This window comes from Anarhichas minor, unplaced genomic scaffold (assembly GCF_050575085.1).
Source record: "Anarhichas minor isolate MPS153535 unplaced genomic scaffold, ASM5057508v1 ptg000110l, whole genome shotgun sequence".
Lineage (NCBI taxonomy): Eukaryota > Metazoa > Chordata > Actinopteri > Perciformes > Anarhichadidae > Anarhichas > Anarhichas minor.
Genome location: NW_027466556.1, coordinates 147,652 through 173,652, shown reverse-complemented (window position 1 = coordinate 173,652; position 26,001 = coordinate 147,652). Strand labels below are relative to the sequence as shown.

The 26,001-nt window shown below is 40.4% G+C and overlaps 1 protein-coding gene across 1 annotated transcript in view; it reads right to left on the bottom strand.

Annotated features, from left to right (window-relative positions):
• LOC142939743 (dihydropyridine-sensitive L-type skeletal muscle calcium channel subunit alpha-1-like) overlaps positions 1 to 19,072 on the bottom strand; it is a 141,505-nt gene extending 122,433 nt beyond the window's left edge. The window contains exons 1-6 of the mRNA XM_076082876.1: positions 18,885 to 19,072; positions 18,528 to 18,633; positions 13,064 to 13,203; positions 10,923 to 11,065; positions 10,508 to 10,660; positions 8,524 to 8,729 (exon numbers count right to left, since the gene is read on the bottom strand). Of these exons, the coding sequence (XP_075938991.1) occupies positions 8,524 to 8,729; positions 10,508 to 10,660; positions 10,923 to 11,065; positions 13,064 to 13,203; positions 18,528 to 18,633; positions 18,885 to 19,072 (936 nt within the window). The remainder of the gene's footprint in view (positions 1 to 8,523; positions 8,730 to 10,507; positions 10,661 to 10,922; positions 11,066 to 13,063; positions 13,204 to 18,527; positions 18,634 to 18,884) is intronic.
• Between the last annotated feature and the right edge of the window lie 6,929 nt (positions 19,073 to 26,001).

The following is a 26,001-nucleotide window of genomic DNA, read 5'->3' as shown; positions in this document are numbered from 1 at the left end:
TGTTAACTGTCTTGATTGATGTGCTCTGCCTTAGGATTGCAAAGATCCAGGGTCAGGAGAGGGAGTGAGTGGGAAACCCACTGCTGCAATTTGGCTGTGGTTTGTCCTCATGGATGAGGTGTTGGGACAGAGTCTATAAACCCCCCTGTCCTAATTGCCTCCATCCCCTAGGACACACCAAGGCCAAGCAACGCAGTGGGTGACCAGGAGGAGGAGGAGGAAAGCGAAAGAGAAAGAGAAAGGGAGAGAAAAAGGATGAGCTGATTAGAGAAGATATAAGGTTGCAGAGGAGAGAAGAGCACAGGAGAGGATGGACAGGCTCTTTTCTCTACTGGAGAGAATGGTTGACAAATGAATGTACATGTAAATTAAATCAAATAAAGTTTTTTGTTAAATACATTGTTTATTTTATTTATTATAGAAATAAAATATGAACTGATTTAATAACTGATTAATTTAGAAAAAAACATTATTTAAGAAAAATAACTATAAACTAACTAATAACTATATACCTCATAGTTGAGACACCATAGTATGATGAAAATTACAGGCCTCTCATCTTTTTAAGTGAGAACTTGCACAATTGGTGGCTGACTAAATACTTTTTTTCCCCACTGTATATATATATGTATATATATATATATGTATATATGTATATGTACATCTCCCAGCTGGCCTGGGAACGCCTCGGGATCCCCCAGAATGAGCTGGAACATGTTGCCGGTGAGAGGGAGGTCTGGGTCGGCCTGCTTGACCTGCTGCCACCGCGACCCGACCCCGGATAAGCGGTGGAAAATGGATGGATGGATGGATATATATATGTATATGTATATATATATATGTATATGTATATACATATATATATATATATATATATATACTGTATGTATATATATATATATATGTATATGTATATATGTATGTATATATATGTATATATGTATATGTATATATATGTATATATATATATGTATATGTATATGTATATATATATGTATGTATATATATGTATATGTATATGTATGTATATGTATATATATACATATATGTATGTATATGTATATATATACATATATGTATATATATGTATATATATACGTATATGTATATATATGTATATATATATGTATGTATATATATATATATGTATATATATATGTATATATATGTATATATATAAATGTATATATATGTATATGTATATATGTATATGTATATATATGTATATATATGTATATATATATATATGTATGTATATATATATATATATGTATGTATATATATATATATGTATATATATGTATGTATATATATATATATATATGTATATATATGTATATATATATATATATATATAATTGAACTGAACAAATAAATGATGGGGTGCCACAACAAAGACCGGTGTAATGATATCATCTGGGTGGTCTCCAGAATGTTTGGTCTCCATCTCCACTGTCCACCGCATCGTCTCCCAACTGGGTTTGCAGGGCTGGCTCATCGACGGCTGCCATGTCACTAAGATTTATTTTCAGAAATAAGGAAGTTTAAAAGACTGCATACAAAATACTTCATGCACACGTTTATTTTGAAAGAATCAGTCCTAACACAAAATGTTTCAACAGTGCTACAAAACATTTTTGGTAATTAGGTATCACAGCTTTACAATCGTTATACTTGCCTAACAATAATCGTGGTCACCGGGTACCTCTTCTGCAAGAATGAAGTGCCCTGGAGGAGGGTAGAGTGAACGCTGGTACAGTGGGCTGTGGCGCAGCACTCTAGAGTCGTACTGACCCAGGCCAGCCCACGTAAGTGTTGATGAAGCGGCCCTGATGGTCACAAACAGCCTGCAGCAAAATCGAAGAAAACAGTTTCCTGTTCTTGTAGCAGTGACCATCAGGGCCGCTTGATGGCTTGATCCGGACATGGCAGCCGTCGATGGCTCCAGCAGCTTTCCTAAAGGCTCGGTGTCTTGCCAGCCCTGCAAATCCACGAGACACTGCCTCCAGGTCTTCTGGGGTACTCGGGAGGTGGATGATCTGGTGGCGAATGGCCACCACCTCCTCAGTGACTCTGTGGACGATGCGGTGGACAGTGGATCGAGGCATCGCAAACACTCAGGAGACCACACTGTAGGAGGCCCCACACGCCAGCCAGAATAAAAACACCAGGGTCTCAATTGGGGCACCCCATCCATGCCTCCGATCCTGGCGGAGGAGGTCCAGCAGCACTGCCAGCGCCTGCCTGCTTAGCCCAAAGTCAGGCCCTGTGTCCTGGTCATTGAAAAATCTGTCCAGGACAGGCACGCTCAGGTTTATCCTGCAATACAGGGGTCTGGGCTGGTTTAGGGAAAGGAGGAAAAGAAAAACTGTTCAATAAAGAACAATATTAAATGTGGGGAGCTTAAGTAGAATAGGCTTATATCTTCATATTATATATATCCATCCATCCATCTATCTGTCTAGTTATCTATCTATTTATCTGTGTCCATCCAACCTGTTTCAGCTGAAAAATGTACATATGCACAATAAAACATTAGCCATACAAACTACGTTAGCTAGCTGAAGTTAACATTACTTTTCGATAAAAGTACATGGATTAATGAATTTTAATTTAATAAAATGTTTTAATTACCTAAAAATGGTCCTCTCTGAGCCTGAAATATATCAATCGTCAGTATCGGCGGCGGTGAATCATGTCTTCCAACATGATTTGGAAGACGAGGTACTGCAGTAACATCTCTTGCTCCATTTCTGCAAGTTTTTAGCCCGAAGCTGGTTGCTCGGCGACGGGTGCGGCAAAGGAAAAGCTGGCTTCCTGTTTGGTGACGCAAACAGGAAGTCCTCTGTAGCATAGGCCGTCTCATTTCGAAGACCTCAAAGGATGCGGCCGGCGTAGACCGCGAGGGCTGGGTCGTCCGAAGGATGCAGCCCTTGAATTGAGACACAGCTACTGTGTCAAATTGAACACGGCAGTTGTTCACTTTCTGGAAATGGCGATTTCACCATATGACCGCTTCTTCTTTTTATTTTTAATAGTAAATTGCAACCGTACAGCTGTTCATTCTGTACACATGACATCTATTGCACGTCTGTCCATCCTGATAGAGGATCCTCCTCTGTTGCTCTCCCACAGGTCTCTTCCTCTTTTCTCCCCATTAAAGGTTTTTTTTGGGGGAGTTTTTCCTGTTCTGATGTGAGGGACAGAGGATGTCGCATGTGTACAGATTGTAAAGCCCTCTGAGGCAAATTTGTAATTTGTGATTTTGGGCTGTACAAAAATAAATTGAATTGAATTAAATTACCACCAACATCAGACCACAATTGTCGTCCACCAAAACTTCTAGTGGCTCATTTGCTCACTTGACATGTCTTAAAACTGTATAAAAATAATCATGATTCAATGCAGAAATTGCAACTACTGCAGCTTCCTCTGCTGCCCTTTTCACAAGTTTGTTGATCCCTCCCCTTTCACTATGTAGCCAAGATGGGGAATATTGAGGGTGAGAAATGTCCAGCGTTCCACATTCAACTTCTTGACAGTTATGAGTACATCATCGGGGTACTCATAATGCACTGCATTTGGCCAAACTTGTCTGTGTAAACGCACTTATGCACTCACAATAGCAAGTAAAAGTATGGAATAGCTAGAATTGAGAAACAACATAAATTACTATAATTCGCTTAAGCCATTTAAATAGACAGCATGTCTAGACAGCATGACAACACGTTTAATTACTGAATTCTGTGAGAAAATAATGGAAGAAAATATTTTTATTTACCAAAAAGCCTAAGCTCCCTTTTTTGCAGTACAAATGCATTATAACTAGGGGTGCAACGGATCACAAACCTCACAGTTCGGTTCGGATCACGGTTCTTGAGTCACAGTTCGGATCAACAAAGAAAAGGGGAGGAGTCAAATATAACTTTGCTTTCCATTTATTAATTAAAGAACTTCAAGAACACTTAAAGAAAAGAACTTTGGGCTATAATCTTATATAAAAACAAAAAGTATTGAAGATGTCCAATTTGAAACAAAATGAAAAAAATAACAAATAAAAATAAAACATTCAAGAATACTCAATTCTGTTACGTTTAAGTGCAACATGAGGTATGTTGATATCCTCGTCCTTTGATCAATACTGAAAGAAAGAAACAGCCAGTCAGCTAGCTTCCACTGTTTACACTGAACTGAACTGCTCGGCAACAACTTGGGTCTATGTTTACTTCCTGTCAGGTTATGTCATTCAAATACACAATAATGTTTACCATTACCATTATTTTCAAAAAGATGAGAATATCTACATTGTCTGGGGAGAGGGTAGACCTTTCTGTGGTGACTGGAATATTACTATTGGGCCTCCAGCTTCCACTCTGATACTTCTGTCAGCACCTGCCCCAGGTGTGTGTTGGTGTGACTGTCACAGAGGGGGCGTGTCTGCAGCACCGGACTATGAATCTCCACTCCGCCGTGGTGAAAGCAGTCACAGTCTTTTCCTTCTCATAGAGGTATGGAACAGTGTGTGAGGAGATTTCGTATCGTTGCTCAAGCACTTTAATAACCAGATTTTGAAATCCTTTGTTTTCCACACCGGAGTGTCGCCCGTCGCTGACAGACGGGATGGTGTCTCTTCATATGTGTGGACATGCCGATGTTGCCATTATCGTAACGGTTTTCTCCACCACCCTTATCCGTCATTATAAATTACAGGGAAGACAAAATGCTCCCAAACTTGCGACTTAAATGATGCCGGGGGCTTCTGAAGTTCCTCCGCTCGCCATGACTTTCACCGTTAAATGCTTCTAACCTGCTCTGTTCACGTGAACACACTACTGCTTTATATCTGTTCACTGACACTCTGCATTGATATTCAGAGACGTGTTACTTGAAAAGGAACAGCAGCAGTACAACTTTATTACACACTATGATGATTACACTGTAAAATAAATAAATAAAATGATTCGATTGATCCGCGGTTCACGAGTGATCCGAACCGTGAGGGCTGATCCGAACGGCAATAAACCGACAAAAAGGGACTCCGAAATAACTACGTAATGATGCCGATTTGTAGGCTACTTGTCTTCTCAATGGAGCTCGGACGGATCGGTGCTAGGCTATGCTAACATTGTAGCAGCTCCACCACACTCAATAACGTCATGTAGACGTAAATACGGCAGCATCTATTCATTGTTTGTACCATGTGGTTTACATACACATTTATACACATAGTTTGGTCCGGTCTCTATTGATATGAGGTATCGTAGAGCTCTGGGTGCACACACACGGCTACAGTATTTATTTCCTGATTCAACAACGGCAGGAAGTTAGTGATGACAGGGGGAGCAACTCAACGCTGATAGGCTATCGCGCCACAGCGTCACGCGAATATTTCGCAGAAGTTGAAAAATTTCAACTCACGCGTTGGACGCGAATTCGCATCCATTGCGCCGCGCCAGTCTTATCGCGTCTGTGCATAGACTTTGTATGTAATCTACTCGCGCCGCAAATTTGGGCCGCGTTTGGTGTGAACGCAGCATTACACCAATCATCCTCTCCCCCAAACCACCCATGTGAGAGGCATGGTGAGGATTGAAGCATGTGCAGCAATGGTCAAACAGGAACTTCTCAATAGAAGTGTTGTTGTTATTGGAAGGAATCTTAAGCTCCTTAAAAGCACTGACGAAGTTGGTTCCTCGTTCGGAACAAATAAGATCCATTGATGGCCCCTGGTGGCGAGGAAACGCCTTCCGGCAGTGATGAAGCTTGATGGATCTAGATGTTCAATGACCTATGTAAACAGCTTTCAGGTAAATAACACTGCTCAACATATACTCTAAGTGAGACCACCCCTTGTGCAGGCGGTATGAAGATACTGTCCATTGGCTGAAAACATCCAGGCTGACAATCATGATCATGATGAGTGGAAACACGATCTACTGGAAAGTCTGTCATCTTCTGCACAAAGTTTGCCCCCGACTGCCAGTACCCTCGACGTGCGTAATATTGCGAGGGCCCGATCAATGCTTGGAATACTAGGAATTTTTTTAAATTTGGCACGCAAGCCAGAATTTGCAAAAATTGCAGTCTGATTGGGGTGTCCAGCTGCGGTATGAAATATTGGCTCGATAGCGCCCCCTATTGAGTAGCCCCAACATTGGGTTTCACACCTAGCTGTATAAAATTCATACTTTAACGAACTCCTCCTAGAGATTTAACCCGATCAACTTCAGATTCAGTCAGTATGCTCTTGAGACCTTGGCAGTGAAAAGTTACTCAAAGATCAAAAAATTATCAAACTATGTATCTGTGGCGTGGCGTCAAAAAAACACCATTCGCCACGAAACAGGAAGTTGTTGTAACTCAGCCGTACATTGTCTAATCTGCTCCAAATCTCTCATATGTCATAACATCCTGAACCGGAACACATCTATATGACAATATCGAATCATAGTAATAGCACCACCTAGTGGATACAGGAAGTTATAGGTTGTGTACTTTTACATCCTGCTCCTCACAGATTAATCAGATTCCTCTAAAGTTTTGTCAGAAAAGTCTTAAGACCTTGATAATGCTTCATTCTGAAGATTGTAAGAAGTTGTTGAAGGGCGGCGACGTGGTTATTATTATTATTTTTTTTTTTTTCGAGCATTTTTTTCGAGCATTTTCACGGCGAACAGTCTTCGCCGTGAAAAACGAAGGTAATTTTGAGAGGCTAAAAATGCTCGAAACATAAGCAAACTTGGCACACAGATTACAAGCCCAAAATGTAGTTATATGTTATGATTTTATTCGTTCAGAGTGGCAAGTCGGCTCGATAGCGCCCCCTACAAAATGTCAACGAAGCAGCCCACTGTACTTTGTCAAAACTGTCCCAAACTTGACATGCTTGATTACTGTCATGGCTTTAGGACTTCTGCATGCCAATATTAACTCAGTCATCGCGGCACCTACTGGCAACCACGGACGTAAGCAGGATTCTATAATGACAGCGGCCCAAACACTGAACTTATTGAAAGGGTTTGTGGGCACACCATGAGAAAAAGACTTCTCTGATCTAAATATGTGCAAACTAAGATGCTTGGAGAGCAAAAGTTAGATAACAGTGGATTTTCAAACCATGTCAGTGGGCATTAGTATAAATGATCTGTCCAGAGCTTCTTCATGACAATCAGGTTAAACGTTACAATGAATGCTTCACACTACAATCTAAAGTTACAGAAGAACTTAAAATGAAAACAGTGTTAAATTAAAGTGTTCAAGTAACAGCAAATGGCACTACTGTTTTGTTAACTTTCATGTAATTCCAAATACAATCAGCAGGACACTGCAGGGAGTTGAACCCCATCACAATAAACTGACAGTCTGTTATGTTACAAACACTGAAGCGCATTCACACACATTCATTTTCTTAATGATCTTTAAAACCTCTTGAACACTAGCCCTATTTTTAGGTCTCTGCTCAAAAATTGCATACTCATACTAAAGAGAGTGTATTTCTGCAACTACAAGGTCTATTTTAATAATTTTTTGATTGTATAATACAGGTAACACTAGTCAGATGTGCTGATATGTGTAAATATTGTGTATATGTTACTGGTTAATAACAAATACACATATGGCACAGCTCAAATTGAAAAAGTTTCAGTTTCGCCTGAAAAAAAGCACTTGTGTCTAAAATATTACTTGAAATAAGGCCTAAAAATGTTAATGGCATAGCCAAAGTCATAGCACAACAGGTTTTACAGTCTCTAAAACTGATTTGACTTCGATTGAGTGAAGCAAGCCAGCATAAACCAAGCAAAGGCATGCAAAATTCTCATTTTTGGAAGCAGCAGTTGCATTGCTGTATTCTAATTTTATATACTATATAACTAAATATTAACTATATATTCACTTGTCTTATCTTAAGAGTGATCCGTGCTTCGTGATGAGAGATCATACAAAGAGCACAGTTCGTCGATTTTTGGCCAAAATTGTTGCAAATCTTCTAGATATCTTCCAGATATGATCTTAGTTCATGTACAATTGTGTTTTGCAGTGTGTAAAATGGCTCCCATGGTTGTTTCGCCCAGAATTTCTTTGTTACACAGGTATTATTTTTTTATTATTTTATTCCTTTCGCAAAAGTGAATTGTACACATGTACACCACCCCCCCGCCCCCTCTAGCCCCCTTTAAAGGGGGCTCTCGTGTACAAGAGGTTTAAAGGCTTACATTTATGATTGTATCGGATGTACACTCAAAACATTTGAGGCTTAAGACCTGGCAACATGATCTTGCTACGCTGCTGGTCTAACCAGGAAATATCTCACTCGTGCACGCAGAGTGTGATGGTCACAGAAATGCATGGCGCGTCACACAGAGTCCTGCTAGTACCCTCGACGTGCGTGAAGTTGCGAGTGCCCGATCAATGCTGCTTGCAGCTTTAATTCAAACTTGTCATTCAATAAGAAGTTCAAAAGACAACTTCAGAAACTTTCTTTGAGTGTGAACCAGTTTTCTTTAGACTGGACTATTAACTTACCCAGTAGAGGACATCAGTCCACCCCTGTGTGGTGATACACTGGTAGACAGTCAGCATGGAGAAGCCTAGGTTGTCAAAGTGGGTGATTCCATGGTTCGGGCCTGGCCAGCCAGTTCGACACTCTGTGCCATTGATGGTACAACGACGACCATTCCCTGCTTGGGCACATGGAGCTGGCTTTTCATTCTCCACTGTAGCAATAATATCTGAAGGCAAGAGGAGGGTAATGTTAAAGGTTAGGTTGAATCTGTCTCCCTTTTTCTCCCCCAATGCCAAATTCCACATTTGTACAAATCTCATATAAGTGCTCTTTATTTCTCAAATGAAAATGTATGATGCACACTTTTCTGAGGGAGAAAATATGAAGCTTACTTCATGAGAACGGATGTTTATACACATTAATCTTTGCACATTTTCTACTATATGGTTCTGTGTCCTGAGGGCAAACAAACACACTCAGTTCAACTTGTCTAATACATTTAACACACATAGTTCCTCATATGGTATTAATGGTGACCTCTCAAACAACACCCTATACCCTGTATGCAGTAGGCAATTTGTTCATTTTTAATAGGGTGGACGTACCAGTACAACAGCTCCATGGATTTTTCAATGCATAGCACAGTGACAGCCGAAATACACAGGGCACGGATGCGGCGCGACACATCTGCTGAAGCATGCTTGTAGCAGAAAGGAAACTCAGTAGAGGCAATGTGACACAGCTAAACAACCTTGTGGGTGTTTTGACATTTTACTTTAAAATAAATCAGCGCTGCATTTCGTTCGTTCTGCTAACACGCAGCATTAGTAAACCAAACAAACCTAAACTGACTTTTTTAACTGTACTTGCTACAAATCAATCATCAATAAGATTACAAATTTTAGATTAAGTTAAGAAAAAATTAAGAAAAAAAAGATATATATATATATATATATATATATACAGTATATATATATATATACTGTATATATATACAGTATATATATATATATATATATATACAGTATATATATATATATACTGTATATATATACAGTATATATATGTACCTGTCACCTACTTTACTTGAGTGTTTCCATTTTATTCACTACAAGAGGGAAATATTTAACTGTTAACTTCACTGCATTTATTTGAAAATAATAGTATTCAGGCTACTTTGCAAATTCTTAATATAAAATATAGAAATATATGTGTGACTATAGGCTTACAGTAAATATTTCATTTTAAACGGGCCTTTCTGCATTATGAGTACCGTATTTTCCGCACTATAAGGCGCACTTAAAAGCCTTTAATTTTCTCAAAAAACGACAGTGCGCCTTGTAATCCGGAGCGCCTTATATATGGATCAATTGGTTAATTGGTTGATCCATACTGGTTGTACACGGCGCTCTGTCAAAATGTTTCAGTACGACTGGTAAACTACAAAGCCGCACCGCGGTAAACACCGGTACTGTGCTTACTCCTAGTCCAACACCACTTGTGTGTATAAAGACCCCAAAATGGCACCTTTCAAGAGACACGCTTACGACGCTATTCTATTCTATGCGCCTTATAATCCGGTGCGCCCTATATATAAAAACAGTTCTAAAATAGGCCATTCATTGAAGGTGCGCCTTATAATCCGGTGGAGCGACTGTGTGGAGAGCAGGGCCGTCCTTCAATCAGAGGATCGGCGGTTCGATCCACCGGCTCTGGCTCCGCTAGTCGCATGTCGATGTGTCCTTGAGCAAGACACTTAACCCCAAAATTGCTCCCGTAGCTGTACCTACAGTGTGATATAATCTGAATTGTAAGTCACTCTGGATAAAAGCATCTGCTAAATGACTGTAATGTCAGAATGACATTTATTCTGACTTTATCTTGCCAACACATGTTAAATAAGGTCAGTATTGGCCTCAATCTAGCAATCAGATTGGTGCATTAAATATGGTATTGTTTTTAGTATTACAGTCATATATAACCCTGTTGTGCTGCATACTCTACCTGTGCCTGTGTAGTAGCAGGTCTTGTGCATTTTGCACTTGAAGAGCTCCAATCCCATAATGGAGTAAATGGTGACCATGAAAAGGACCAGTAGGGTGATGTGAAAAAGAGGCAGCATGGACTTCAGGATGGAGTTCATCACCACTTGAAGGCCTTCGGGTCACAACAGGACAACAGATCAGTATTCCTAAAGTATTCTCTCCAAGCAAGCAATCATTCATCGACGTTTAATAACTGTGATTGAAATTAGTGCCACACTTCTGTAGAACGTTGACAGAAAGCTTTATTTCTAATAGTAATATAAATACTACCACTAAGAATAAAATAAAAAAGATGGTACAATTTTGTTAGGCTTGATGAAATGATATAATGTCAGTGGTTCAAAGTATCTGATTCAAGCAGACCAGTTACTCACTGGGGACTCCAGAGACCAGTCGGAGTGGTCGCAGGACTCTGAACGCCCGCAGAGCTTTCATGTCAAAGCCACCACCTTTTTCTCCCACTGGAGCCTCCACTCCACTGATGTGGTTAAAGGCATCGACAAGCACACTGAACAAGCTAGAGGGATACAAACAGAAATATCAGATGGTTGTTTAGAACGTTCAAAGTGAGCATCCTTCCTGTTGTTAATGTTCATTAAATGGTGTTCCTCCTGGTGCATCCATGTTCCCTCACTCACATCCTTTCCTCTAATCGATGTCCTACCTGCTGAAGATGTGAGTGAGTGATGCAGGAAAAGAGGCAAGGAATGGGGGAAATCTGTTTTTAGTAACAGAGTGATGAAGTTTACAGTTACCACAGCCGGTGCTCTAGTTTGTCTCCATGATTTATGTCCTCTCACATGGCAAACACAACATCACATATCCTAAGTGTGCTTCCCCTTAAGATGAGTTGTTCTACAAGCATCTATCCATTTGTTACTACTGGCAGCAACAGGATTATCTATTTCATTTATTCATTATTTGCACGTGCATTCATTTATACTCTGTTCATACATTTATTATCTAACTATCCAGATTATGATTTTAATAATGTGTATAGATAATTCAATAGCCAATTTTATTTTAGGAAAGAAAATAATGTAAACGTATCTTTAGAGGATAGTTTCTACTTGACACACAGAAAGTGAACCCTCCAGCTGTGTTCAGCTTTCCTCTCTGAACAATGGAGTTCATGTTATTGTCATAAGGTTCCATGACTTTGTCCACAAGGCATCTGAACACACAATTCATTGAGACAATGTTCATGAAATGTGGGGTGTGGTGTTCCCACTCATTACAAATGAAATGGTGTGACAGTAGTGCATCACAAAAGGTTCAGGCCCATTCATCAGATTGACACACTTCCTCTTTTAGACCCCCATGTGCATGTGCTTGAACACACACACACACACACACCTCACTCCCCTTCTTGCTTTCCATGGCTACCCCGACAGGAACATTTACTCACAGAATGTTTTACTCACAGAGCTACCTGTGGGCATTCTCACAAACTATATAGATAATATGGAGCTTTTCTCGCAGCTCTGGTATATAAAGATTTTGTGAGGTCTTACTCACAATTGATTCTGTGCAGCTAAATTATTTATTTATATATAAAATCATGGATGGGAACACAACAGATGCTATTTTGTGCCACTACTAAAAATATTGAAAGTGTTTTAAAACAAATGTTCGTGTTAAATGTTGACACAAACTAGTCTATGATGAATAGGTTTCATCTGAGCATTTGTTGTAGTCAAAATAATCCAATATGTTGTGCTTTCTTTCAGGTCAATGAAGCCTACAGGCGTGTTGGTACTGGAAGTGTTTCATTTAAGGTCTAAGGAGTTATTATGTGATGAAGGCGTGCTGGTTTGCAGAAAAAGCAGTAAGAGTCTGTTGCTCTTCATAACTGTGGCTGCTTGTTATTTATTTATTCTTTTTCAAACTGATCTGCTTACCAATTAGTGACAAATATGTTCATGTATTTTGGTGTTCACCTGCTTTTATTGTTGAACTTGGCGATAAGCATACTACAGCCTCACTGGTTTAAGAAGCAGTAACAGGACATGTTTGGTTTCCTGCAGTAACGTACGGAGTGTGGTGCAATGAAACTAAACTCCAACTGAATAAATTAGCAGAGGATACCAAGACCTCAATGGTGCAGCTCGCTGCAACTCTGTCCTGCTGTCAGGACTCAGTGGAAACACACGTGTTCACAACTTGGTGCAGCGAAATGAATGTGGACCGACCAGGCTCATGGTAAAGCAGCATTAGACCAACTGCTACACACACAATACACAAACCTCTTATCTTAGGTTTATCTGAGAGATGCAGCTGAAAAGGTTCAATCATCATCACAACAGGTAACACAGGACCACTTGCAAGGGCAGTATGGACCAGGGTCAGCATCAAACCCACGTTCCTCTTGGAATGAGCTGACTCAAACACTATCACTACCTTTTCACCACTATTTTGCAAAGCAATGACACAACATAAACAGCATATAGTAATGTGGCCATTCAGAACATTACATTACAAACACAATGCCCTCAACAGGAACTTATACACTTACCCAACGGATACACAAACAAAGTCCAGAATGTTCCAGCAGTTTCTTAAGTAAGCATCTGTATGGAATAGAAATCCATAGGCAACGATCTTCAGGAAACATTCTATAGAGAAGATGATGAGGAAGATGTACTCCAGGCTTTCCTGTAAAACAACCACAGTGGCTTTTGTTTGAATTTGTGTTACTTGTAGTCTCAAATAACTTGTTTGAGTACATTGGTTGCTTATATTTACTGACAGCATTCTGACATATTTGTAATTTTTTTGAACATATTAGAAGTTCTCGAGTTATTTCTCCTGTTGTACCTGTGTTGATGAGGCGTCAGTGTCAAGGTGTTGTTTTCACTCAGGGCTTACACTGTAGGTTGAGTAGTGAAGTCACCTCCCCTGCTCATGTTTCTTTATGAGAGTTTAGCAACTTCTGTCTATTCATGTCACTTACAAACTCACACACCACTGAAAGGCTTTATGGCCTCTCCCATTTCAGCAAAGGTATTCAGTGAATGTCTATTTTAAAGGCGCAGCACACACACAGTGCCCTTCAGGAGTGTTAAACTGGTACATAGGCCTAGTATTGTCCGTGTATCATTGTCCTTGGGTATAATATCAAATGAATTCAAATTAGTTCATTAATCATTGTAATGCAAAATAATCGTTCATAGTAGTTCATTATCTTCTTGGTGGATCATTCGTTGTTTTGTAGAAATTCTGATGTCAAGTTATAATCTCAGTGGGTACATCTGTACAACCTAATGTAGTCCAATACAACAGCTACAACAGATCTATCTTTACCAACTTTACAATGTTCAGTTTTTGTTGACATTGTTGGAAATGTGTAACTTCAACAAAAAGGTCCAAACACAATAAGTAATAAATGATCCCGCATTTTTTAATCAATCATTACAAAATGCGGGATCTGCAATTCTTTGAAAATAAAATGTAATAATACTGTGCATTATGTAATAACCAACCAAAATTGATGTCTTCGTCCATACACACGTGATATATATATATATATACAGTATATATATATATATATATATATATATATATATATATACAGTATATATATATATATATATATATATATTTTATATTATTATTTTATTGACAGGTTATATTTTGAATAATTAGGCATTATTCAATCTTCCCAAATATTGAATGAGAACCATATGAACTGTGGTGCCTGCATTGGCGTTATACAGTATTTGAGTTCAATCTTAGTCTATAGCCACAGAAAAGCAGTACCAAGATAAGATTTGTATGGCAAAATTGAGGGACTTTGTTTTAGTGTATTATAATGTAAAATGAGATTACAAACATTATGTAATGCAGCTTGAATGCTATTTTTAATAAAAGTAGCCTGATGCTGTGGTCACACCAAATGCAAAGCAAATATTTTGCGTGACGAGATTACATACAAAGTCAATGCAAAGCAGCGAAATGGACGCGAGTGGACAAAAGAATCAAAAGAAAAAAAAAATCAAATGCGTAGTTCAAATATTTCAACTCAAGCAACAAATAATGTGACGCTGTGTCGCGAAAGCCTATCAGCGTTGAGATTTTCCTCCTGTCATCATTGACGTTCTTGAATCAGAAATGGAGGAAAAAAATATGGTAGCCGTATGTGGACACCCAGATCTCTACGATACCTCATATTTATACAGAGACCAGACGAAACTATGTGTATAAATGTATGTGTATAAACCACATTGTAAAACAATAACGCTGCCGACATATTTACGCCTATATGATGTTATTTTGAGTGTTGATGGAGCAGCTACAAAGTTAGCAAAGCAACCAAACTTTGTGTTTGGTGTGAACACAGCATAAGGCAGAGAATAAAAGTGTATAATCATGGTGGGCTAAAATATTGTATGATATGAAAAACATTAACATTTGGAACAGGAGATACAAATGTTATTATTCAAAACTCGCTAGGTAATCTTAAATTGGAATTTATTTGAAATGTTCAATTTATGAAATATGGGGGCCTAAAAATTACTCAAAACTGTACGGTAAATGGGTGATCCTTAACTGGATTTGAATTTAAAGTTTCTCATAATGTCTTAAGGATTTGTTTTTGTATCAGTTCAAATATGAGGAAATTATAAATTATATAATTTTAGCAAACTTTCCTGAAATGTTCTCAAAATGTCACGGGGCATGGTGAGGACTCAAATGCAGACAGTCAGGTGTAGTGAAAAAGGTTTTAATGATAACCAAAAAACAAAGGGAATCCAGGGACAAGACAAAAGACGAGGGGGAAAATCCGGCAGGAAAAGGCAGAACAGGCAGACTGGAAAACCGGGAACAGGACGAGCAAAACGGGCGGGTAGGTCGGAAAACAAACAATGATCTGGCAGTGGGTGTGTGTGCGGCAGGGGTTTAAATAGTGAAGGAGGCAGAGTGAGCAGGTGAGAGTAATGAGCTGAGTGTGACTGGCAGGTGCACTGAATGAACTGATTAGGTGAGTGAGGAGCTACAGAAAGAAACAAAGACAGAACACACAGGGCAAAGCCTGATCGTGACAGTACCCCCCCTCCAAGGGACGGATTCCAGACGTCCAAAAAAAACAAAAACATGAACATCTTCCAAAGGGCGGTGGGGGCCCGGAGGAGGGTTATAACTCCTCCGAGGCCGAGAGTCCGGAGGACGGAGCTCTGGAGGCCGAGGGTCCGGAGGACGGAGCTCTGGAGGCCTGAGGGTCAGGAGGACAGAGCTCTGGAGGCTGGGGGTCAGGAGGACGGAGCTCTAGAGACTGGGGGTCAGGGGAACTGCACTCGAGAGACTGGGAACCAGGAGGGGAACTGCACTCGAGAGACTGGGGATCGGACGGGAAACAGGGCTCTAGAGACTGGGGATCGGACGGGAAACAGGGCTCTAGAGACTGGGGATCGGACGGGAAACAGGGCTCTAGAGGCTGGAGATCGGACGGGAAACAGGTCTCCAGGGGCTGGAGATCGGACGGGGAACAGGTCTCCAGGGGCTGGAGATCGGACGGGGAACAGGTCTCCGACTCTCGGAGATGGGGCTCCGGGCAACCGGAGTCCATAGACTGGGGCTCAGGGGGATAGACTGATGACCCAGCGGGGTAAAGGGCTGGAGGTCGTTGCAGCGCGGAGGCGGCGGCAGCCGGGACTGGAGGTCGCTGCTGTTCGGAGACGGCGGCGGCCGGGACTGGAGGTCGCTGCTGTTCGGAGACGGCGGCGGCCGGGACTGGAGGTCGCTGCTGTTCGGAGACGGCGGCGGCCGGGACTGGAGGTCGCTGCTGTTCGGAGACGGCGGCGGCCGGGACGGGAGGTCGCTGCGGTTCGGAGACCGTGGCTGGACATTGATTACTTGTCCTCCGAACAGTCACTTGGTAACAATATGGTTAATTAGTTATTACCTTTTTTTTACGGGGAAACAGCCCGTAAAGCGGTTTTCCAACAAGTGATTGAGTTGAAAAAGATCGACAAATAATCCCAAAATGTCCACGAAGAGAAAAATTGATGCAGAGGGAAGAAGATGTAATTTAAGATGGGAAAGCGAATACATGTTTGTGCTTCAAGGAGAAAAACTGGTCTGTCTTCTGTGTTATGATGCGTGTCGGTGATGAAGGATACAATTCACGTCGGCATTTTGACACCAAACACGGAGCTAAATTTAGCCTCCAAGAAAAACATCAAATTGTCCAAGAATTAAAAGGCAGACTGTAATCTCAGCAGAATATATGTACAAAAGCTACAGCCCAGTGCATGCTAAAGGTATGTGAGCAGGTGAGCTCCGACCAGATACAGACTTTTACAAATGTCAGTTTGTGAAGAAACACCATCGCAGACCGAGTTCAGGAACTAGCAGCAATCTAACAACACAGCTAGCTAAGAGACGAGATACATCATCTATCAATGTTTGTAAGAGGCTCAAGGCAGACCTGACTGTCAGTGAGGAGCTCTTGGATGTAGCTGCCATGCACGGGACGACGGCAGGGCGGGACATTAGTGATGCAGAGAGGTGACAAAAATAGCTTTGAACAAAGTTAATTTAATAACTTGTGTTTGATGATATTTGTCTTTGTTATTTTCTTTAATAGTTTGATCTTTGATAGAGTAATGTGGGTTTCTTAACCCTAAATTAAAATGATTTATGTTATAATAACAGAAATGTGCTTAAATATATTTTTACATTTATATAACTGCATGTACAATATTTTTACACTTGAATAAACAACAATCAAATGCAGAGACAGTTATTTAACAATATGTTAGGAGTAGTTACAGTTATACAGTCTTACAGTTACAACAGGCCCTTTGAGGGAAACCATGATGCTGATGTGGCCCAGAGTGAAAATGAGTTTGACACCCCTGGCCTAGGTCATCCTGAACAGGATCCCTGTGGAATTTTTTGTCCCATGCAGAGAGTGGACCCCAACCGGGAAGTGTAAGCATATTTCTGGTTCATTATGATACTGTGGTGGGCCTACCTAGAGTGTATGTAATTAATGGGAAACACTGGATTAGTCATGAAAAAGAGAACCCTGCGAGCTTCTTTTTGCGTTAATCAGCAATAAAGTTGTAGCATGATGTGTTGACAGGTTGTATCTAGTCGGTGCTCTCCTCTCCTCTTTCAGTTTCCACGGTGCAGGTACTCCTCTCGTCTGTCTCGGCAGCAGTGTAGTGGCCTAGTAACCTACCTGCTGCGCACTGAGCTTGCATTTTGTGTCATGGTGGTCATTTTGTGATTTTAAGCCTGGTATTTCTGGGCTGCATAGACATATAGGGCTATGTTAATTATAGACGCCACATTGTCTTCTTCGCCACTAGTAGTCTTTCAAGAGAGGAGTGTACGATAGCGCTGTCATGTGTCGAGCAGCAATTATAGCTCAACTATAACTTCTCAAAACTTTCTTTCTTCTCCGTGTAGATCATAAATCATTGAATAGAGAACCGACTCATTGACATTAGTGGAGACATTTTAAAGTTATAGTGCTTGTTACCCAGACAGATTATAGCTTTACATTGTTTGTGTGCGCTGATCTGCCTGGAACACTACCAGCCAAATTTGATAAAATGTACTGCATTGTATTACTACTGCAAAGTTACACCTCAAATTGTTCTGTAAATGTTGACATCTCTCTTATGGTCACTATTTTTCTGACTGCTGAGCTCCTGAAAAACTGCCGAGCAATAAAGTGTGTGGTGTTTCTATGACAACCAGTAACTGCGAGTTGTCATGTCTTCAGCTGCATTAAACAGTTACCAATGTGGTCAATTGTATGGATTGATCTTTTCTTCTATTTTGATTGTTTGCAAACGTGACAGAAAATATAGAAAATGTAAATGTTGCAATGTATTGAAACCTTATAAATAACATTATATGGCCTGTCCTCAATGCACCCCAGGGTACCAACTTTGAGAACCACTGGCCTAAACCACCATCAGTATCTACAGTATATTATAAAAACTAACACAAGCATGCTGACGTACCAAGTTGCTGTTGGTGTTGTTGCTGTCTTCCTCAGGCATGGGCAAGTACACAGCCAGGGCCACACAGTTGGCAAAGATGGCCAGTAGGATGATGATTTCAAAAGGTCTGAAAGTGATTTATAGGAAGCTTCCAGGCTAATCACCATAGCTCACATAGATTTTCCCACATTACACAAATTAAATAACAAGCACCTTGACACACACTCACACATACACCTACAGCTGTGCTACTACTAGAACTCCAAACATATACCATTTAATGACTACTGAAAGTAAATATGGTGTAAGGTAGCTACAATTACATCAAATGTCATTGTAAAATGTAATGTATAGAGACACTTTACTACAGCAGGATACTTCCACTCCACAATACTGATGCATGCCTTGCGGAAGGGATTCCTGAGTGTCAAGAAGAGGAGAGAACGTGCAGGCCTCGGGTTGCCTCCTGTAGACATCAGCTTCTTTAGCTTCTCCTTTTGTTTTCTCTTCAGAGTTTCCTCATCCATGATGTAGGATGACAATGGGGGACTGCTGCTGTCTGCCATTGTGGCTTCAAGAGATTTGCACCAAGTTTACTTTGATTTGGAGGTGGTATTCCAAGAGGTCCTTTTTAAAATGCAGTAGTGCTGTTGGCTAGTTCTGTCCACTCATTCGTAACCCTTCTCAACTTTTCTCAATCATCTCTGTCACACTCTCTGTCTGATGGTTTGACTGAGCTCCCCCTCTTTCTATGTCTATATCTGTGGAATGGCAGCTGTCCCCTCTACTTGTAGGGGATTGGTTTACTGAGCAGCTGTGTGGTCAAGAGAATAAATATAGACAATGCGCATGGGTGTTGTAGCATGGGGTGACAAAAGAGGACATTTGCACAGATATAATCTGACTATAGGATATTTTTTTATAAATTATAAATGGGACAACATGGTACTGCAACTAAGAAATCCCTTTTGGCACAAAAAGTATTTCCACCACAGACTTAATGGTGTCCATCTGTCAGATTTTATGAAGTTGTAAAGATGATACGATTTCATAACCTTTCTGAAGGATCTCACCTAGATATATGACATTTGGTAGGCAGATGGAACTTGGAGACTCTCTATAAAAGCCTCTTGGTGGTATACCGTAAGCCCAACAGGAAGGCAGCCATTTTGAATTTAATTTGCTGTTTGCAGGCATTTCTTGCCATTTCCAGGCACTGTACTTTAACAAACTACTGCTAGACATTTCACCAGATTGACTTTAAATTTGGTCAGCACAATCCTAAAACCTTTGCAATGCTATATAATTGCAATAATTGAAAAAGCTTTAAAGTTTTGGTGGAACCCTGTTTAGGGGCAGCAAAAAAGCGCCTTTCACCATGAAACAGGAAGTTGTGACAACGTGCTCCGGTAAGCATATTTTTTCAATTCCTGTTGCCTGTTGTCCGATAGCGTACTTTCACAGCTCCAGCTAAACTAAGATAATTGTGTGATATTCTTCAGTACAAGCGGCTAATTTGCTGCTGTAAATTTAAACACCCATAGCTCTCTCCATTTTTTAGCGACTTCTCGCTTAATCCAACAGTTGTTTACACGTTGTTCAGTTCTGCTAATGTTAGCTACCGTATTTCAGCTTAGCAGCTAGCGATGGCTCCCATCTCTACCTCTCTTGTTCGGTGTGTCACATGTCTAGCCTTTCCTCTGCCTCCCTTAAGGATAATGGTACAAGTAATAAGTGTAGATTATTTGCAAGTTTGGAGGTGAGACTTACAGTCTTTAGCCAGGCCCGAGGTGCACGAGAACACGCGTTCAATTTAAGAATCCTCATTTTGGGGAGCACAGCTGAGAACACTTCGGCTGTGTAAGAACCCATTTTCAGGCGTTCATGAATCAGGCGGAGATCTTTTCTGACGTTGGTCTTCCGAAGTCCGTAAGAAAACATTTCAGAAGACGCTTCAGAAAATGTTCGAGAATGAGGCCCAATATTTTGGAGAGCGACAGGGAAAGTTTCCGAGATCGACCCGTCGATCACGATCGACGGGTTGGCGACCACTGCTCTAGACCTTCCTCTCTAAGATCCTTGAGAAAGCAATTGCAAATCAGTTGTGTGACTTTCTACAGAACAATACTTTATTTGAGGATTTTCAGTCAGGATTTAGAGTGCATCATAAGACAGAGACAGCTCTGGTGAAAATTACTAATGACCTTCTAATTGTATCAGATAAAGGACTTGTCTCTGTTGTCTTGTTAGACCTTAGTGCTGCGTTCGATTCCATTGACCATTACATCCTATTACAGAGACTAGAACATTTGATTGGCATTAAAGGAACCACACTAAGTTGGTTTAAGTCCTATTTATCAGATGGATCTCAGTTTGTATCTGTAAATGATGAAACCTCGATGAACACCCGTTAGTCATGGAGTTCCACAAGGATTTATCTTGCCATTACCCTGGCATCCAGCACCACCGTACATAATCAGATTTATCTTTGATCAGGATTTGTCCTTTAACTCCCAGATAAAACTAATTGCAAGGACTGCCTTTTTTCTTTTTCAATCTTTTGAGCAAACGTACCCACTCACATCCAAAATGAAGTCACAGATAATAAATGATCTAAGAGCCCAATATGATCAGAATCCTAACACATGACTTCACTGACCAACAATGAGCTGAAACAAGTGGTTTAATAACTACAGATAAAGTCCCTGCACACAAATGTCTCTTATTAGAAGATGACAAGAATATAATATCATGGTTTTCTTGGTTGACACCACTTCACCCTGAATGAACTGAATTTAAAGTTGCAGGGTAAAAAACATTTGTTCTAAAATGAAGTATTGTATTTTAAGATGCATATTTTTCAAAAGCTTTCTGTTATGTAATCTTTAATGCATCCCTTATTTTACTTGAAGTGAGAGAAGAACATTTATTTATTATTAGAGTATATATTATTTATAATTCATCCAGTTCAGGTTTAAATCTGACAATAAATATTGTTGAGATATTATTCAATTGAACTTTCTTTATTTGATTTGACTGTATGTAGTCTACAACTAACTGACGTTAATACAACTGTTGGCTACTTATAATATATATATGGGACTAAATCATAGAGCAAGTTAGACATTATTGTGATGTTCCAGACCTTTGATGAGGAAATTGTCTCTAACTGGACCTTGTTGAACTCTTTAATTGAATACCCCTGCAGTAAGCCAACTGCAGTTATTTTCCTCGGTCCCCCCCCCCGCTCTGACAGCACAACCTGTATTACTGTTACTATGTATATTTCTGTGACATTCTGTGATATTTATTCTAACTTCAACATTATCTGCTGTCTTAAGTAGCGCCATTTGTATCATATTTGCTACATAAGTTTCAAAGATCTCTACGTAATTAACATGAGCAATGCTTTCCTGAAAAACCTGTTGCGTACAATCCTATACATGTCTTCTGCCATCTGGTTGATTTTCCATGCACTGCAGGCAGTAGCAGGCATTTAAATGCCATTTCCAAAATGGCAGCCGTCACAAAGCGACTCGTTCGTTTTCGGCAGGGAAATCGTTGCTAATTTTGAAAAAGTTACGGTAAGAATAACATTTATAGTGTTACTAATATTTCAATATGAATATTTACTGTATTGAATTAACCTATAATTACTTAATGTTTCATTCCTTATTTTATAGTAAAATCGTGTTGAAAATATAGGTACAGCAGTACAGCAGGTATATAAAGTAAAGTTCACCTGTAAATCCTTGTATTGTATTTCATTATGCAATCTGGATTATGCCATATCACAATGCCAAATACACTGTTTTGATAATTTAATTAAATAAATTAAAGGTAGTTTTTGTTATAGTTAAGGAACTTACTCAACTTGAGGCTCGGCGTCTCTCCAGATTCTGCAAATTAGTAGTTATCTGCCTATTTGTCTCAAGTCTGTTCACGCAGTAAAGTCTTACATACATTTCATAAAGCCGACAAGAACTTCTGGACATTGGTTTCCACAACTTGGACAACTCTATCGGCAATCTCCGGCTCATTTCAGAGATTGTCAAGACACCGGATACTACCAATCCAGCTCCGCCGGCCGGAGAGGCTTGCAGGCGGCGTCGAGACCGTAAACATGGTGGGGGAAGAGAGGAGGGCTAAGGGCTAGGCTAAGGCTATCTCTACCCAGCATCTTCCTCGCCAATGTATGGTCTCTGGCGAACAAAATGGATGAGCTGCGGCTGCGGATCATCACTCAAAAAAGGATTATGGACTGCAACATCATGATCTTTACGCTTTCCTGATAGTGCCATTGAGCCAACGGAACGCTACATGCTCAGGGCAGATAGGACAGCAGACGACTCTAGTAAGACCAGAGGCGGGGGCCAGTGCATTTATATAAACAAAGCTTGGTGCACAGACACTGCTGTAATCGAGAGTCACTGCTCTGCTAACCTGAAATATCTCATGGTTAAGTGTAGACTTTTCTATCTGCCCAGAGAGTTTACATCTACTGTTGTGACTGCAGCATATATCCCCCCGGATGCTAATGTTAAGCTTGCAGTGAAGGAATTGCATGCTGCCATGAGAAAACTTCAGACTAAACACCCGGAGGCAGCCTTTATTGTTGCGGGTGACTTCAACCACTCCAACCTGAAGTGTGTACTCCCCACATTTTACCAACATGTCTCCTGACCCACCAGAGGAGACAAGATCTTGGACCATGTTTACACTAACATGGCTAAGGCACACAAAGCCATTCCCCTCCCCCACCTGGGACAGTCGGACCACTCACCAAACGTGAGAAACCATCAGTGAGAACAGTTGAAGTGTGGCCAGAGGGAGCAAACTCTACACTACAGCACCGGTTTCAACTAATGTTGCACGTTGCATCGATACCAAAAAGGTTCCGCGGTATCCCGTACGTTAAAAACGATACGATTTTGCATATTATTAGTATCGATACTTCATTAAAATAGCGCGCACTCACTGTTCCACTCCCTGTCATGCTGCCTGCACGCATTGACTGCAAGGGGGCGGGGCTGCCCAGCGCTCACACACGCAACAGGCAGCAGTGTTGCCAATTTAGCGACTTTCTCGCTAAATCTGGCGACTTTCCAAACCCTCATGGCGACTTTTTTTGTCAAAAGCTACTAGCGACAAATCTAGCTACTTTTTCTGGTGTTGTTGGAGACTTTTCTGGTGTTTTGACTCTGACTCTGACTCTGTACCGTTCGGCACGCAGGAGCTGCCGTGAGCTCCTCCGCCGCCTCAAAGGTGATTAGTGTCACAGTAGCCCCTCGTGCAGCAGTCCCAGCTGCAGAAAGAGGAGACCCACACTCTCCGTGTCCAGACTGCAAACTCACAGCGAGTGATCGCAGGGGAGACATGGCCTCAAGTGCAGGAGCTTTTGCCGACCGTCCTCGGCTTGTTGGAAAAAAAGATGCCAGAAGTGCAATCTGGAAGTACTTTAGCTACATTGCAGACAGTGAAGGAATGCCCACTGACGTACAGAGCCCCTTCTGCAAAACTTGTTTCAAAGCCACACAGACCAAGGGAGGCAACACGTCTAACATGGCAAAGCACCTTTCAGACAGACACCCCGAACTTTTCAAAGCAAATGTGATTATAAACATGAACACCCCCAAGCTCACCCATACTGTATACAGCCAGAGATGGGCAGTATTTCTACGTATTTGAAATACGTATTTGAATTACTTTTGAGTATTTTGTAATTTGTATTTGATAGGGCCGATAAAAATCGAACGTAATTTGTAACAAAATACTTTAGAGTGGACAAATTTTGTATTTAAAATACTCAAAAAACTTTCTCCACGAATCAAAAAACAGTTCACGAGTTCAGTCTTCAGATCTTCAAGTTCAACGGATTGTCTGTCAAGTTAAATATTTTATCTGAGTGTGACAGACGTCAACTAGCTTGATTTATAATTGATGTCTGGTTCTGGCTACATAGCCTATTGTATATACACGGTGATGGTTATAATATCAAGCTCGATGCTAACATGCTAATGACGCTAGCATGCTGTCTAGGCTAGTGCATAGCCAGTGTTTAGCAAGTTAACTTATCAGTCGTGTAGCTAGCTATATAGGAAGAGGGAGATTGGGAGCTTGTATGTTCATGATAACCTTATCAAGAGACGTCTGACCATCTAATCTTGCACTGTATTACAAGTTATGCTGCATCTTCTCAATGTGAATGTCATAATGCCATATCAATTACTGGCAGATAATATAGTTCACAGTTAGCCAGGCTATAACAGTAGATGTCCAATTGTTTAAAAAAAAACATTAAATATCCAATTTATTTAATTTAAAAGGCATATTATGAAAGTATTCTTAGTTTTATTATTTCATACATTTTACAGTTGGCCAGGTGGACATGTCTCAGCAAGATGATGTTCAAGAAGGACTATCAACAAGCACAGATGTGCTTAGTTACACTGACATTCTGTGACTGTTCTTCCTTTTTGTGGGCTTCACCAGAGCTTTGTGTACATTATATAGCCCAAACCTGAATGCTCTGCTATACCAAATTGTGAGAAAATGGAAAATCCAGAAAAAAGTATTTCCTATATTTTAAATACAAAATACATGTATTGTATTTTGTTACATTTTCTGGCACCAGTATTTTGTATTTTATTTTTGATACATTTATTTGAGGGGTATTTTGTATTTTGTATCAAAATACATTTTGATGTATCTTTGCCCATCTCTGTATACAGCCTAACACAAGTAGCCTTAGCCTAGTTTGACGACAAGCCTATATGATCATGACAATGCACACAAAAGTGTACTAAATGAAACGAAATGAAAGTGAGCCATTTTGTCATACATGAGCATGCGACCCTTAAAATCGCAAATTTTCACGCAGTCCTGATACGCCTGCCAAATTTGGGGAGTTTTTGAGTGTGATAAAGCCCTGAAAAATGCGATTTTAGAGGCAACGGAATAATAATAATAATTCTTTGAATTACAATAGGGCCTTCGCCCGACTTCGTCGGTGCTCGGGCCCTAATAATAATCTCGCGCTTTTATTTTGAAGCAGATTTTTTATGCAGCAGAGTTATTCACACTCCTTCACAGTATTTGGCGTTAATGCCTTGTAATGCTAATAGACACCTGCCATTTCACAGTATAGCAGAACACCCACAAAGTTTGTTTTCACATGCCAATTGAGCATGGTGAAACGCAAGTACGACACCGACTACATGAGATATGGATTTTCTTAGATTGAGGCTTTTTCCCTCTTTTGTCCTCAGTGTGTTTCGTGCAGCGAGGTTCTGGCACAAGAAAGCATGAAGCTGTCAAAACTGAAGCGGCATTTGTTGATCACTCCGCAGAGGATAAACTGAAAACTTTACCTCTGTCAAATGACACTATAAGTATTGAATTGAAGACATGTCGGATGACATCAAACAACAGACCACAGCTCGAATTAGGCAAGTGGTCATTTTGCATTACAAATGGACGAATCTACAGACATCAC